Source organism: Chiroxiphia lanceolata, chromosome 18 (genome assembly GCF_009829145.1).
Source record: "Chiroxiphia lanceolata isolate bChiLan1 chromosome 18, bChiLan1.pri, whole genome shotgun sequence".
In the NCBI taxonomy this organism is placed as follows: Eukaryota; Metazoa; Chordata; class Aves; order Passeriformes; family Pipridae; genus Chiroxiphia; species Chiroxiphia lanceolata.
The window spans coordinates 14,613,517-14,630,453 of record NC_045654.1 but is presented as its reverse complement, the minus strand read 5'-3'; the positions used below and the strand labels follow the sequence as shown (position 1 = coordinate 14,630,453).

At 44.4% G+C, this 16,937-nt stretch overlaps 2 protein-coding genes across 6 annotated transcripts in view; both read left to right on the top strand.

The window, feature by feature from the left end:
• LOC116795690 (septin-2) overlaps positions 1-11,431 on the top strand; it is a 35,517-nt gene extending 24,086 nt beyond the window's left edge. For 3 of the 4 annotated variants that reach the window (XM_032705572.1, XM_032705573.1, XM_032705574.1), the window contains exons 12-13: positions 3,412-3,505; positions 10,644-11,431. In XM_032705572.1, coding sequence (XP_032561463.1) covers positions 3,412-3,480 — 69 coding nt within the window. In that variant the 3' untranslated portion in view covers positions 3,481-3,505; positions 10,644-11,431. The remainder of the gene's footprint in view (positions 1-3,411; positions 3,506-10,643) is intronic. The other variant, XM_032705575.1, reaches the window with a different exon arrangement.
• Positions 11,432-14,277: 2,846 nt separating this feature from the next.
• Positions 14,278-16,937, top strand: part of SEPTIN5 (septin 5) — a 44,263-nt gene continuing 41,603 nt past the window's right edge. The window contains exons 1-2 of one of the 2 annotated variants that reach the window (XM_032705568.1): positions 14,278-14,386; positions 14,520-14,530. In XM_032705568.1, the coding sequence (XP_032561459.1) occupies positions 14,344-14,386; positions 14,520-14,530 (54 nt within the window). In that variant the 5' untranslated portion in view covers positions 14,278-14,343. The remainder of the gene's footprint in view (positions 14,387-14,519; positions 14,531-16,937) is intronic. The other variant, XM_032705569.1, reaches the window with a different exon arrangement.

The following is a 16,937-nucleotide window of genomic DNA, read 5'->3' as shown; positions in this document are numbered from 1 at the left end:
GAGGAGTGTGTGCAGGTCACTGCCTGGAAGTGCAGGGACATGTGGAAGTATTTTCTTGAAAGATAATGTGGAAACTTTTATGTGAAGAGACAGCACGAGTGCTGCTGAAGGCTGTGTATCTGTGATCCTGTTAGGGGCATGGATACCTTTGAGGAGGTGCATGGTTCATTTTTAACTCTTATTTTAAATGTTTGTTTCCTTTCTGTGTTGCTGCAGTAGTTACATGACAGTTTGAACTAAATTTTAGTCCTGACATAAGTAAACTAAGAGGTGTTTATGTCAAAGTTAAGTTTATTCTTTTGCCTTTTGTTATCTGAGAACTCACAGGAATGATTTGTTTTACCAGATCTCCAAACATTGTTTCCTGGCTTCCTTTCCATGGTGTGCATTGGCCCTATACAGTCATGTTGTAGCATCTGTTCTTCAGGGGCTGAATGTGAATGTATTAATGCTGCTCTTACAAGTGAGAGGAGTTGCTGCTGAGCAAGATCAAAGTCATTTTATGGCCTTGATGCTTGCAGTCCCCAACAGCAAAGGGAACACAGATGTGGATGTGACATCAGTGCCAGTCTTTGGTGTGATTCTTTACATTCTCCTCTATTAATAGCAGGGTTGTTTCTGTCTGTGCAGTAAGGTGAACATGAGCTGCTTTTGGTGTGTACTGTAATGTGGAGGAACAGCTCTTATGGCCCATCCTCTACTTGAGGAATTGTTACCACTCCAGCACAATACAGCTGCATTCTCTTTTTTTAACTCCACTCCTGAGCTGCCAGGATTCCTGCTGTGCAAACCATGTCCTGCCCAAGGTGTGCATCCTCCCTGACTTCAGCACTGCAGTCCTGTAGTTATGGGACCAGGTTTTACTGTGATAACTATCATTGCTCACAGGTTGTCTGCTGACCAGTTGTGAAACTGGTAGTTGTAAGTTTGATTAGAGCTCGAGAGCCACAGTCTCACAGCAAAAAGCAACCATTATTTGCAGAGCAAATGCTCAGTGAAAACCAAATCAAAATGCTGATGCAGCCCAGGCTGCAGTGAAGAAAAGGTGTGCTTGAGTACCTTTCTGTTTTTCTTTTTCCTTTTTTTTTTTCTCAGCTTTCCTTATGGAAAAGAAACTTGATCTCCCAATGGCCATAGGAGACAACAGTGTGCCTGGTTTTGCCTAGTTTTTTTCACAGGCTTTGTGACTTGAAGTTTTTCTACTGAATTACACTGAAATAGCTTCAGAAACTTGCCATTACTTAGCTAATGGATGAGACTGAGACTTCACCAGTAGGTCTCAAAAACTCCCCATGAGAATGGAAAAGGATAATCCTGTTACAATATTAATGTTAGAGCAGAGTAGGTCTCGTGGGGCTTTTGTGCTGCCTACATTTGTGTCCTGTGCAGCATCTGATTTCCCTCATGGTATGGGCAGATTTTTATCCATGAAGGTTAAGAAAATGCAAGTCTCAGTGCTGTATTTAAATCCTACAGTGATGCTGGCTGTTAGCAGAGTTCTGTGTTTGAGCAGTCCCCATAATACTTGGGCAGCAATATCTTCCCCTGTCATTACCCCATGGTTGCTATTTTGGGAATGTTTCATGGCTGTGCTTGGAGTGCTCCTGGGAAGGCTCAAGTAGGAGAGCTTCCAAAAAGCTAGTTTTATTCTGGTGGTAAATCTGCAGAGAGGCAGTTCAAAAGACCAGGTGTCTTACATTTTTACAGATAGATCTTTGGAACTTCTTTTTTGTTGTGTCATGGAATCAATACAGCTCTCACTTCTGAAACTTTCTGCTTTTTTTCCTCCTTCCTGCAGCATTATGCCATCTTTCTGATCAGGAGCTTTTTGTTTTGAGTATGTAGCAGAAAGATGTAGATGGGTTTATAATAATCCTTGCAGACTTAGCTGTGTCTCATGCTGTTGCTGTGTGAATCTCCTTTTGTCAGAGGGCATCTCTGCTGCAGTCACAGGAACCTGAATTAGCCTCTCCTGAACCCTGTGTTGCAGCAAGAGGATAAGTACATAAGCCAGCTAGTTCTGGGCAAGCTCTGTTACTGCTGGCTATGCTGCAATCTGGTTTTTACTCCTTAGTTAATCTTCAGTTTCTTACCATCTCCTAAATCTATATCTGAGACCAGGCAAGGAAAAGTGATAAGGGCACCTGCAATTTATTTTTTCTGTTCTGTGATGTTTCTTTCTGGTTTTTCTTGTTTTGTGGTTATTTTTTATTTTGTTGGTTTTTTTTTTTTCAAACAGCCCAAACCAACAGCTCAACACCATGTACATGCAGTCAAGTATTTGTCTCAGATTCTTTTGTATTGAATCTGATGCAGTAATGAGTGTCACAATAGTTAATGTGGTTGGCTGGATGAAAGTACAGTATGATTGTTTAAACACTGTGTTTTGAGTTAGAATTCCCCCTGAACTCCTTGCAAATAACTGAAAGCAATTCTCTAACTACGTAAATAAGATGACAACTTGCTATACAAGCCTCAGATTTTTACATGACCTCCAATTTGAGATAGACTCATACTTTATACAATGTGCATGGAAATAGGAGCCTATTTCCTTCCCAGTTTGTAACACAGGACATTTGTAGTTCTGTATGTGAAGCTTCCCCACCTGCATTTGGAAGGAAGTACCAGTCATTTGTAAACCAAATTAGAGGTATTTGCATATACATTTTGAAAATCTCTATTAGTGATCTTTCTTCTTTCTAAGGAACATTTGTTCCAATTAATGTTATTTAAAAAAAAACCAAAACCAAACCAAACAAACAAAAAAACCCCATTATGTATAACTGGCCTTTTATGAAATGGAAACTAACTTATAAGTGTTATAAGAAAATGCCTTAAGAAAACAGTTATTTCCATGAAAAATCATTGCTTAGATGTAAAAAATATTGGTTCTTTATATGTTTAGTCTGGCTTTCCAAATTTTATAAACATCTTTCTGTTTTTCTTTTGAAGTAGTTATTAAATCCTGGCTGCATGTTCAGCTGTTCCTGTTGCTAAAAATTTGCAGAGTTCTTTGATAGCCAAAGGCTGAATGTTCTTGCATGGTCTTGTGCTTTGAGCACTTGTATCAGAGCAAAGCTGCTCCAGCTCGCTCAGGTGCATGTTTGCATGCCAAAAGGACATGCCTTTCTTACTGCAGATTAAATGGGGGTTCACAGGTCTGTAAACAGCAAAAGATTTGGACTTTATAACTTAATTTTCATTATAAGTATTCTTCTGTGAAAGTTAGATGTAATGAACTGAAGAGTGTGAGATGGGGAAAACCAAAGTATTCAATTATGTGAATTACTGAACATTTTGAGCTTGTAAGAAAACAGGATCTGCATTCTACCATGGAAGAAAAAGATGTATGGTCTGGATTTTTGGCCTCCTCCTGCCATGGTTTAAACAGTGGGTGTGTCTCTGTTGCAGCTGCGCCGCATGCAGGAGATGATTGCCCAGATGCAAGCCCAGATGAGGATGAAGCCCGGGGATGACTAAGGTGTTTGACACCTGGATGCATCAGGTATTGCTCTTCTCACTTGTTTCCTCCTCTTACATTAGACTTTCACAGTGGTTATTGCTAATTTTGCACTTTGGGCTTGCTTTCACTACTTACAGAGGAGAAATGAGTGGTGGTCTGGGTAGACTGGAAAAGAAGACCTGTGCAAATGTTACCTTTGCAGCTGTTTTTAAGACCTGTAAATGCTTATCCTCAGTGCCTTAATTTTGGATCACGTGGCTTTGTTTCTGTTAGTACAAGCTGCTCAGAAAATTAATTTGTTTCTATGTAAACAAAAGTTAGGGTGTTTTGGGGCATGCAGGCTGCTGCATTTATAACAGTTTTCTCAAAGAACCAAACAGAATTTTACAAGCTGGTCATGTACAGTGAGTACAGATTCCCTTGGTGGTGTGTGTGATGTATGAGGTGGGATCAGAGCGAGCGAAGAAAAAAATTCTTGTAGCAAATATTAATTCTTTCTTCAGAATGCAGCCCTTCTGATATAATTCTTTTAAATACAAGAAGGAAAAACAGAAGGATATGAGGAGCCTTGTTGCTTAATACTTCAGCTTAATACTCTAGTTGTGATTGCTGGTCTTGTGGAATGTAAAACTTGAATAAAATGGATTATATTATCCCTTATGACCTTGTGGCAGCTGCCAACATTCCAAACCTAAAATAAGGAGATTTTTTTGTTGCCTTTATTTGAACCTTCAGTCTTCCTGTTTACATAAAGAAGAAAAAAAGTTTAAGAAATAAACTTATTCACTGGATTCTGATTTAAGCAGAAGTTGATGGTTTTACTGGTATGTTCACTGTGATCTTTGAGTGAAGTAGTTAAGGGAAAGAAGTAATGCAGTCTCAGGTTTCTTACTGTCACAGTTCCAACTGTTGAAGATAGAGGAGTCTTCACATCATGTCTTCCAACTTCCATCTAAGATGTGCTTTCCCAGAGTTGGAATTTAAACCCTGAGGATAATTTTGTGGCTGACCATGCAGTGTGTGCAGGAGCAGTGTCTGACACACGGCCCTCATTCCCTGGGCAGGAGCCTGTTCAACACTGGGAAGTGTTTCAGTCTGAACTGAAGGTTCCAAGTTTTCATGGTGACTTTGTTTTGTCATCACATGGCCAAACTCTGAGCACAGCAATGGCTGTTTGCTGCAGGACAGCTGATGCAGTGTAAATGGTTGGTACTGGTTTTTTGCAAAGGAGCTCAATTCTTTGTGCAACTTACAAATCCTGTTTAATCACATGGCACCTTTACACTTATATTCAGTCAGAAAAAACCCACTATAGGTGTAATAACCTTGTCTATAGTTGTTTGCAGAGCAGAGGATGGCAAATGGTGCAAACACATTCAGAGTTCTGTCTTGAGTTCCTAGATGCTGGCTTTGCTGTGAAATCAGGCTCTGGGGGCTGATGGGATGCAGTATTCCCACTGATGGCTAGCCAGTGATGGCCCCAGATTCCCTGTGTTTCACAGCTTCTGCAGTACTGGCTATGGTATTTATAAAGCTGACCTGGAGCAGAGTTTGTCCCAGGCTGAGTTTGCAGCCATGGCTACGGAAGCAAACAGAGTTCAGACCATGCTCGTGTGCCCAGGGCAGTGTTACCCTGTGGGTACCTCACACTGCTGACCTGGAGTGCAGCCTGCACCACTGAGGGTGCTAAGCAGGGGAGATTTGCAGATTTAACTGAGTGTTCCCATGATCTTGTTGTGATTTAGTTGGAACTGAAGCTCGAGGAAGTTAATTGGTCTGAAATACCGAGTGGGGACAAATTCGGGAAGGATTTGAATGAGATCTTCATACGTGGAGGTCCTGCTGTTTTTTTGGAATTTGCTGAGCTCCATTTCTGCAGCTGCTGTGGAAATCATGTTTGACAGATTGCTTTCAGGCAAGAGTTTTGAACTTATTTTTTGTTACCCTTGAGATGCTGATGGATAGACTTTTGGTGTAAGTTGTTGGCCAGTATGCACAGTCAGAACTGCAGTTGCAGTCCTGCTGAGCCAGGGTGTTGCTGTATGATCCTGGCAGCATGTTGAAGTGAATCCTCACCCAGAACTTACCCTTAGGCAGGTTTCTCTCATGCATGTTAAGTGACTTTGCAGTTCAGGAGGAATGACGAGTTCAACCTCCAGCATTCCCATCAGATTTATTTGCTGCATTTTACTTAACTCACTATTTCTAGAGAAACCAGGAAACTTGTAATTAACACAGTGGTTAACAGAACCAAACTGACAACAAATTTAAATATACTTGATATCAATCTTTTTGTTCTATCACAGCTTATCTTGAACATCTCTTGGGTTCTAGTTTTACGAGAACTTTAAAGGATCAGCTCTGCTACTGAAAGCACAGTGTCTTCTCCAGTTGCTCTTTTGCACCCTTACTTATCTTTATGCTGAGAAAAATATGTGACTTTATAGACAGTTTATATAAAATTTACCATTTTCACTCCTTTTTATTTTGGATAAATACATATTTTTTTATTTTATTCAAAAATCCCTTAAAATATTTTTCCCTACATAAAGCACAGATATAAAGATGTTTTCAGGTACTTTTGGGAAAAGAGAAGTATGGTGTAAAAACCTCTCATCTCCCAGATGAGAGCTGGAGAATAAGCAGTAGAGTTATGAAATGTGCTGATATCCAAGTATGTGAAATACCCACTTCTGGTTTCAGATGTATTTTGGGGTGGGGAGGAGATTGCTGGATGCTTTGGGGTTTTCTAGAAGGAGTCTGGCACTGCAGAATGATTAAAAAGTGTTAAGCTCAAAACCTTGCCAAAAAGCCTGACAAGTCTGTATTCCCATGAGGTGCTGCACAGATGGGATGACTGGAAGGTCTGGTTTGCCTGATCCCTTTTGAATAGGGGCAACTTTAAAGGGTTTATGGGAAGGGCAAAGGGAGAATTTCCTTCCAGCAGTCTCCTTTGCTCTCAAGGCTGAGGTACGAGGAGGGTGACAGAGGCAAAGATCACACACAGGGAATGTGCTCCGGGTTTCCAAAGGGATGGATGGACAGATCTGCTCTGGAGAAGCAGAATCCTGACAAGGAAGGAGGACGAGTGCTGGTGGAGCCTGGGTTAGAGGTGGGAAGGGAAGGTGATTGTGGCACTCTGGTCACTCCTGTTCCCAGCTGCAGCTTTGGCAAAGGCCTGTGAACACAGAGGGTGCTGAATAAGATCTTTGAGTGCAGCCTAACAGGGGTGTGACCTGCCCTTTTGTCTGTTTGCTCTAAACATTTCATAGCTTCTGTGTACAGACAGTGCAGTGGAGGAGATGGTAGTAGGCAATGAGAGCGCAGCTGGACACCAAAATATTCTTGGAATAAGCAGTAACAATTTTTTTTATCCTAACTTTTGATAGATTCACCTTACTAATCTTATTCAGATTTTTTTTCTTCTAAAGCACAAGACTGCTCTAAAGGGTCGAAGCTTCTTATACTTGACAGTTCAAATAAAGGTTTGAAGAGAAAGATAGAAAGGGGAATAAGTTACCAAAACTTAAAACAGGCTTAGTTTTATTTGGGTACTCCAATACAAAATGCTTTTGAAATAAGCCTGCAGTAATTCCAGGAGCATATTGACTAGTTCCTGAACTTGTCCATCTCAGATGAGCGATTATTATGAAAAGCTGGAATTATTTTATCAAATTAAGTGGTTGTTGGTGGATATTTCTTCCCTGTTTCTGAAAGTGTGTATCTCTTTGCAATCTGTTTTCCTCTCATTATTCTTACAAGTCTGGTTTGTTGTCTTCACTCAACGTCAGGATCATACTGGGACAAGCCAGTGACAGTAGCCAGGCTATGGAGAGCTAATACAGCCATCTGGAAATGTAGTTATAGTTAGGGAAATATGCTCATATAAAAAAGAAACCCAAGCATCTTGCACTTAAAATATCTGTAGGATGTTGAAAATTCTTTTAGTACAGATTGTAATTTCCACAATTATTTTAAAGCCTCCTGAGCTTGCTAACACTGATTCTTGATAAGAACAGTGCTGAAGACACTAAACAGCTCCTTCTTTCTGACAGTGAATTGACATCATTTAACAGAACAACACAAAAGCATTGTCATAGCAACCAGCCTTCAGACGATGCTGCTGAATGCTGAATTGATCTGATGAGAAATGTCATTTGAGGGAATAGAGATCATGCTGTAGTTTTTGGCAGCTGAAATTGAGAACCTGGAGAATGTGAAGCTTGGGCAAATTTGTAATATTTGGAACAACTGCCTGGCACTGCCAGTGGATGTTTCTCTGGCTTAGAATCTAGAGCAGGAGGGCACCATCGTGCTCCAGCTCTTCTGACTGTGGAGCTGTTGAGCAAACCCTGCACTGATGGGCTGGCACCAGGGGTTGTCTCCTTTAGAGAACAGACTTCTGAGAGAAATGGTTGTTGTCAGGGGTGAATGGAATGACGTTTATTTGCTTTCAGTAGCGTGTGGAGGCCTTGGGAAGGATGAAATCCCCAGCGTGGTGGCTGCAGTGGCATTCCCAGTTCTTGGGCATGTGTGCAGTGGCACCTGGCACTCTGCCTCTTAGAACCTTGATTGCCCAGGGATGTTACAAGTGACATATTCCACCTCTTCCTCTATGCCAGTGGTTAGAGGATACACTGCTGTATCCACTGCAGCTCCTGGATGTGTGGGCTGATTGAATGATGCCTTCTGGCTTGCTTCCAGAATTCTTGGGCATTTAGTGTGCCCGAGGGATGGGGTACACAGACCTACCAGGTCTGTGCCAAAGCCTGACGTGGTATCATGGGGAACCTGAAAATGCTTCAGAGACACCTTTTGCTAAAGAAACCGAGGAACACTTACAGTTTTGAAGCTTGGAGCCTGGTATTTGTGTGTGACTCATGGCTATCGATATCAGCATGTTTAACTGCTGAACGTTAGAAAGCAGTTCAGAGGCTGGGTTTGTCACTGCCTGTGAACTCGGTGATGACATTTGCTATGGGGAAGCACAAGGGCTTGTGCAGACCAGCAAAGGAAAGGGAACAAACTTGAAGCAGTGAAGTCAACAGAGGGTGACTGAAATAGCAGAAATTCAAAACGTTTGGGGTGCAGGTAACAAAATGAGTCAAAACTACCTCACAGCAGGCACTGGTGCTGTCCAGTACTCCTCTGCCTTGTGGGAAGATGCCATTTCCCAAAGTTCCTGCTGCTGATGGGACACTCAGAGGGGTGCACCTACAACATAAAATGGGTGCTACTTGAGGAAAAACAATTTAGGTCAGTGAGAAAATGTAGCTGCTTAGAAAGCAAATTTCTCTCATTGGGAATTCAGAAGTGAACATGTAGAGATGTCAAGTTGCCCTGCACTGTAGCCGTGTTCTTGGAAACAGCTGAGGGGGAGGCAAACCCATTCCTTCCCAGGTTTTTGAAATGTTTAAAATACAAGACTCTGAGCAGTGTGACCAGGTGCTTCAGGGAGCAGGTGTACATAGTGCTTGCTGGTTACACCACTCACTGAGAAAGTCTTGTTTGAATGGCACACTGGAGAAATGTAGCCTCTCTCTTAAAGGATGGGATGAATTACATTGCAGCTGGAGGCACTTATTAACACTGTGTGTTGGTGAAAGGAGCATGGGGGACTGTGGGGTTGGTCTAAGAAAGATGCAGATCAAACTTGTCAAGAATGATACCAACCGAATTGTATCATGAAATATTGTCTCACAAGGAGATGAGGAAGCAAGAGCAGTGAAACAAATCCACACTAAAACTCTGCAAACATCCTTTGCCAACACCCAAGTGTGTTCCATGACCATATAAATGTGGGTGTCGTGTAGCTGGTGCTGGAAACATCAGTGCACAGCTGTGCCTATAACCCCAGCCTTCACATTTATTGGAAATTCCAGTCTTTGTGTGTCTGACACACCAGGCACGGTTTCCTCTGCAGGTACCTGGAGCAGACTGGAGCTGGGCAGGTGGTGGCAGAAATCAAGCTTCTCTTTCATACTCGAAGCAGCAGTGTAGCACAACAGTTAATTTTGAATTTGCTTAGCAGTTTATGGACTCTAGCTTTAAAGCCTTACTACTGGCTTGCTTGTTCTAGGTGTTATGGGAAGTGATGGACTTCTCACAATGTGCAGGAATCGTGCATTGAGCAGAATCCCCATAGTGAGAATGACCAAGAGCAATGCACCCCATTGGCAGCTTTCCTTGCTCCTTATCCCAGGTGTAGTCTGGATGAGTGTTGCACTGTATTTTATAAGTGAGTTGACACAACAGTGTTTTCTAGGATATTTCTTTTTCTCTATCCAGATGAATGTTTAGGCTATTTTTTCCTGTCAGGAATGAGTATTTTTGGGACTGGAGAATTTGAGGTGTTTCCCTGAGTTCCAAATCTGACACATCTTCCTAAGCAAGACCCGATTTTCAGGGAAAGCTGGAATTCTGCTTTCTTTGTAGCAGCCTTTTTGATTGGCAAGTAACTGTAGAAATTCCAAAACTGGAAGTTATTTTTGAAAGTACAGACTGGTATCCCTTTTTTTCAGCCATAGGAGTACTGCTGTACCAATGCTGGGAAAAAATCTTCTCTCCTGTTTTACCTAAGCAGTGTCACAGGAGTGTTGGTGCATGACAGCAGCCTTGCTGCTCCCCTGTAGCCCTGTGTGCCCGGGTGGTTTGTGTGCCCCTGTAGCCCTGTTTGTCAGGTGGTTTGTGCCCCTGTAGCCCTGTTTGTCAGGTGGTTTGTGCTCCTGTAGCCCTGTTTGTCAGGTGGTTTGTGCCCCTGTAGCCCTGTTTGTCAGGTGGTTTGTGCCCCTGTAGCCCTGTTTGTCGGGTGGTTTGTGCCCCAGCAGCAGTGCTGCCTCACCTCACAGGCGAGGTGGTGCCTGGTGGGCAGTGCTTTGGAGATGAGCTGTAACACACTTCTGGTGTTCTTGCAGGCAGAGGGGGGGTGGTGCTTAACAAAGTATGTAGCTAAAAATAAGTTCTCATTTATTAGCTCTGATTAGACATTTGTGATAAACATCTGGGGCCGGGCTGCTCAGCTGATCTCATTCTCGGGCAGGTCCCTGTGATGCAGAGACTGTCGCTCCTTGTTCCCTGGATTGTGCTGCTGTGCTTGGAGGGGCTCGGGCTGCCCCAAATGCTCTGACAGTGCTGAGAGTTTGTCCTTTCTAATGCTCTTTGTTTTCCATTTTGTCCCCAGCAGCAAACGGGTCTCTAAGTGGATGGGTGCTCTGTTTTCTTTGCCCGAATGGGACCGTTCAAATGCAAAAGCTGGATGCCACAGACCAAGACCTGCTAAAACAAACACAAAGTCTGAAGAACGTGTTGTAAAATGGCTTGTTTTATATATCCAATGTTATTCAACTTACAGTGTATCTTTTTTTGATTCTTTTGGTAATGCTGTCTTCATACTTATAAATGTGGGTTTATTATCCTTCCTATATCTTTTTATCAGAAGCTGATAAGAGTACTCTGTATGGACTAGTCATTGTGGTGGGTTTAAGGAGTTAATCATGTATCTGATAGGTTGTTCTGAACAGTTTCGTGGTTAATACTAAGACTTTGTGGCCTGTTTACAGTAAAATGTGTGTTTGCACAGTATCATAACTTTCACCTGCCATTTTAAGTCATTATGTATCATATCAGTTTTTCAGAACTTTCTCTCTGCTTTTGTTACTTTTGGAGCTTCATCTCTGGTGATTTGCATTTGTGTGGTTGTATGAGAAAATGTCCAAAGTGCTGATGCTCCAGCAGTGGTACAGCAAAGCTGACTGTTCTGACTCGTGTGCCTTACTGTCCACGAACGCTGCACACACCACGGCTCGTGTGCTGCTCTGAGGGTCTGTCTGAGGGTCTGCAGTATTGATGGCAACAATTGTCACAGGCATTTCTATCTGTCAGCTGAGCGATGGCATGTACTCAATTTTTTATATACCATAACACTAATTTTCATTCAAGTTTTGTAATAAATTGTATGAGTGTGGAAAATGTTGATTTTTTTTTTTTTTCCCTCGGGGAGTTGGTTTTTTTTGTTTTATTTTATTTTGGCTTTTTCAAGCTAATCTATGAAGTGCTGTAATGCTGTCGTGCACGGTGTGTATTCAAAGGAATTGTGATGTTTACTCTGGGGAATGAAGGCATTTTCTAAAATTTCTCTGCATACAAACTGCTTTGATTTCATTTCGAAACAACTTTAAAAGTGTTTTACCTGGAAGTTGGGTAGCAAGGCTTTGCATCCACTTTTTCCCAAAGTTCATTAGGCACCTACTGATGTCTTTTAGGTAGGTAAATACCTTGGAAAATCTGTTTGCACATCTTAGCAACATGCATGAATTTATAAAGTATTTCCTTCCCGTCATTACTGACTGTATAGCTCTTTTCTGCATGCTTTTGTAGTCTTGTGTGTTTTATATATGCATAAGTGTAAATTACTTTGCAAATAGGGGGATTGAGACACTTTGTCTTCTGTACTAAATTGGGGTGTCTCTCATGTAATGATTAGCCTTAATTTTGCTGTCTAGCAATGAGTGTTTAATCAGGATAGGATTCACAAACACACAGGGATGCATATTTGCCTTGTTTGGAGCTGAACTGCATAAACTGGACATTTCATTGTTACCTCAGTGGCTGCTATCATGAAGGTGACAGAAGAAATTCAGTGACAGGTTTGTGTTCACATGAAGTCTCTTCAGGTTTTTGAAGATTTGAATTTAAGTGTGTCTGTCCAGAGGGTCAAGGTGAGTGATTTAATGGGAAACTTCATCTCATCAGTACTTTGCTGTTATTTGCACCTTTCTTGTTGTTTTCCTTCCAGAATTTTGCATGATATTTCGCAGCCTTGAGAAAATGATGTGCTGTCCCTTTGTGTTTGTGGAAGTTGGAGCAGCCACACCCCTCCTGAGAAACCCAGGCTGCAGTTACAGACCTTGGTTAGGGCTGGATTAGCTCTGAGCAAAGGGAACATGAAAGCTCCACCTTTCAAAGCCAGCTAGGACAATGGGGAAGCGCACTTTCAAAAGCATCTGGTCTTTAATTTTGTTGAGAACAGAGGGTTTTTTCCTCCCTCTTTTCAAAGCAAGGTGCCTAATGTCACCGTCACAATTCCCATGTGGGAAGCCTTAGTGAACAGATTTTTACTAGTGGATACTGATTAGGAGTTGTAGTCTTTACCTTCTTTGGGCTTGTGGATTCCAGATGGAGCATTTTGGCTCAAAATCTGAGATCTGTTTTAATAATTGTCCCAGAAGGGCTTGCAGTGCTACTGATCCCATATGCTTTCTACCACTTCTTTGATGTTGTCTGATGTTAATTTTCAGTTACATTTGAACTTGGTTTTGTTAAAATACTTCACAGCTTACTGGGGGAATGTACAGTTGTTAAGCCAAGTCTTTGCTCGTCTGAAGATCTCTGGATGGAGGACGCTGCCTAGAACCTGCTTTTGTGACCTTGCATTTCCACTCCCATGGTGCCAGCAGTGCCAGGGCCATGGAAGACAAGATACTTCCTCAGAATTCTACCCTGGCCTTCTCCAGGCTGACATTTTCCAGCACTGGGACAAAGTGCCCATATGTAACTATTTTAATGACTGTTCAGCAGGATCAAGGAGAGTTGACTGTGGTCCTTTCAGTCTTCATTAGCTTTGAACACTGTGGCAGACTATAAACCAACTCATGAAAGGCTGATTGGCTCACTGGGGCCTTTAACTATGGTGCAGGGTCTCTAATGGTCTCTGGCTCTCTAGTGTTTAAAAACAAGAAAATGTGCTGACAATTACCTGATTTATTTTTTTCTGATGCATTGAATCAATGGCTAAAAGTGAACTCAGAATGAGCTAATGGGGTTTTAAAATGTATGTGCCTGGGATTACCAATCTCTGGTCTTGAAAGTGTCTCCTTGTTTAGATCTGAGGGATGTTTTGAATGAGAAGATGGAAGAAATGCCAAGATAAATGCTGTGATAACTACAAGGATTTGAAAAGTTAGTACTGTGGCATTGGTGTCAGATTTGTTCCAAGGCAGGGCAGTGCCCTTGCACTTGTGCAGCCATCACCCTGCCAAGCTTATCCTGTCTTGTGTCTGGAAGAGTTTCAAGTTTGATAATTTACCTGTCCTTGAAATGTGGAAGACATGAGCCCTCCCTGCAGCCGTGGAAGGCAGGGGAAGGATCTGGGTGTCCCGAGTCTTCACATCCCCCTCTCCTGTCTCCTCTGCTGTTGAGGTTTCTATGAGCTGTTCTCAAATAATGTGCAACTGCTGCTTTTCATTTGAGTTCTCTCTTGCCTTTTCTTTAAGAGTTATACTGACAGCTTTTACCTAAAATAACTTTCCATACAACCTCTCTAAAAATTTTTTAATGGAAACAGAGCACACATTCCTACTTCACGCAGCATGGTTGCAGTATGATTCAGGACTTCCCACTGTATTTCGAGGCGCTAAATCTGGAAACGCATTTCCTATTTATTCCATTTGTGTTTGGGTTTTGTATTTATTTATTTTTTTAACGCTGTATTCCCTCTTCTGGCTGTTGTGTTTGTGCCGAGAGCAGGCAGTGCTCTGGGCAGGGGGCTCTGGGGCGCTCTGGGCAGGGGTCTGTCGCTCTGCTGCCCGGTGCCGGTGTGGCCCGGCAGGGCTGGGCAGGGGTCTCTGCGATGCTCTGGGCAGGGGTCTGTCGCTCCGGTGCCGGTGCCGGTGTGGGCCGGCAGGGCTGGGCAGGGGTCTGTCGCTCCGGTGCCGGTGCCGGTGTGGCCCGGCGGGGGCGGGCCCGGGGCGGGTCCCGCTCCCGGGATTGGCGGCCCCGGGCGGCCGCGGCCCCTCACGGGGCGGCCCCGCCGCTCTCGCTCCCTCGCCCGGTCCCGCAGCCGCCCTCGCACACGCGGGCTCGGCCGCGGCCCCGGAGGCACCATGAGCGCGGGCACGCGGTACAAGAGCAAGGCGGTGACGGCAGGTGAGGCGGCGGGGACGCGCGGCCGGTCCCTCCCGCGGCCCGGCGCGGCCCCCCCGCCTCACCGTGTCTCCTTTTCTCTCCCCGCCGCCGGTCCCCGCCGCGGGCATCCCGCCCTGGCCGCGCCGCCCCGCAGAGGAGAAGCAGGTAGGTGGGCTCCGGCCGGGGCTCTCCGCGGGATGCGGCGGCTGCCCGGGCTCGGCTTTGCCCGCCGCATCCCCCCGGGTCCTGGGTTGGGTTTCTTTTTGCTCGCTGCCTTTGGGTGTGTCGAGCGGGTTCGGATGGAGAAAGGCAGCGCGGGGGCTGGCGGAGGCGTTTCGGTATTGGGAGCACGTCTCCCATCCTTCTCCCATCCTTCTCCCATCCCTCTCCCCTCCGCAGCACAGATGCGCAGACACAGCCCCGGTCCTACCGCCCCTCGGTGCTGCAGCCCATCGGCACCTCGCAGGCGGCCGGGATTTGGGCGTTAGGGAACATCTGTTTTGCTTTGCAAAGCTTATAGCTATTTGGAGACATGCCTTTGAGTCCCGGAGAGAGAGGAGGAGTGATGCAATCAGATGACATCGACAGGTTTTTTGTTCTCTGTTTGGTCTTTGGAGGGATTTAGGATATTTGAAAGGAAGAGGAATCCTTTTCTGCAGATCTTGAATGCCTAGGTAAGGGGTTATCAGAGCCCTGTGTGTTCCTTAGCACCCATCATCGTGATGTAGGCAAGAGGGTTTTTTTATGAGGATGGAAGAGCTTAGAATTCTGTCTCCCAAGGGTGGGGATGGAGGCAATGGTAACACAGCAGGGCAGTGCAGAGGGAGCAGCCCACCCACTCCCAGCCTGGCTCACACTTGCCTTTGGGCCCAGTCTTTCTCTGAGGCTCCAATTCCACAGGAAGCAAACACCTTGCCTGCTGAGACCCTGGTACTGCACAGCCTTCCTGGGCCACAGAAAAGCAAACTAGCATTGTAGCAGCTTGGGCATTCACCTGGCCACGGCAAGAGATGATGTTTCCCTATATAATGCAGACTTGGGCACTGTGAAAAGATACTTGTGCATTTTTGTGAGCTGCTGATTGCAGTGATGAGAAGAACAAAGTAAATCCAGGGGTAATAGGATAATGGGATCACCAGATGCATTTTTCCCAAGCTACTTAAAGTTTTGCTAGTATTTTGTAGTTATTTCTGAGTATTGTGGCTAATTCTTGCTTTATTTCTGGAGGAAAACACTCCAGAATGTGTTCTGAAATTGCAGAACATTTAGTGTAAGCTGTGAACTGGGGAGAAGCTTTGTGACCCACTAGAAACATGCTGTTCTTCAGTTCATTTGTTTTTAAATTAAGAGGGAAGCAGGTTAGGTACAAGGCTTGTTCTGCTCATTCCCCAGGGGCAGAAGTGAGGTAGAGATCAGAGGAGTCTGTTGTGGATGTTATTGTGTCTCCTGAAGGCCCTTGTCACACTGCACAGGTGAGGGGGGCTGCAGTCTGTACCCCGAGGAGCCCGTGTCTGCAGGACAGGGCAGTGTTCTGCTGGGGCAGAAGAGGCCTTTCCTCAAATGCAGAGGTGTATCTGTGTATCTGCCACTGAGTGTGGAGCTGGGCTTGCATGACAGAGCACAGTTCATTATGGGTTTGGGCCAGCCATGTTCCTTGTGGATGGTGGAGGGAAAACGAGCTGTGAACACAAAGCAATCCGTTAATTTGTGGTTTCGTACTTCAGTTTAATTTTAACTTTATTTAACATCCTTTAAGAGCAGGATTTTTTTCCTGTGCCACTTTTTTTCCCCAGTCTGCTCACATCTGGCAGCAGGTAACAATTTAAAAGATGTACTAAAAGTGTGATTCTTGCCTGAACCAATTTTTCAAAATGTATTATATAAGGGTTTTTTTATAAATAGTTGGGAAATGAAGTGAGCTTCTGAGAGGGCAGTACAATAGGTTGCATGTAAGTAGGGTAGCATTTGGATAAGTCTTAATAATGTTCATCACTTACTGAGTCCAAAGAATGGAACAATGTGGTGTCAAAGAATGTGTCTTCATCCTCCTTCCCAGTGCAGTCAGGGCTGATGCACTGTCTGGCTCCAGGGGACTCTGGTTTGCAGGTTGGGCTCCTAATTACTACCATTTATGAAGAAAAAATAACGGTAGATTCTCCACCTGTCTGATTTTCAAGGAATGACCTCTTATTTGATTAATCAGACACTGAACTCCTGTGCTGTGGAAGTCCATGGAGGTTTGGTGCTGGTCTCTGTGTGCAGAGCACCCAGCTTTCCAAGGGGAAGGGTTGTGGTTTGAGAGCCTGGGCTGGGGGGATCCAGTTTCTGGTTGAAGCTCTGCAGCAGGTTGCCTGGTGAGGCTCCTTAGTCTGTGTTACCTCTGTTCAGCACCTCTTGGAGGGGGTGGTTTCTCTCCCAGCAGTTTGTATCCCGCTGGATCACTGCGTGGTGCTCGTGGGGAGGCAGCTGAAGCCGTGACTCATGTCCCATGTGCGTGGGCCCCGTGTGAGGGAAACCTTGCAATTTGTCAGGAGTATTGACCTGAGAACCAACCAGGGCAAGGGCAGAGGGT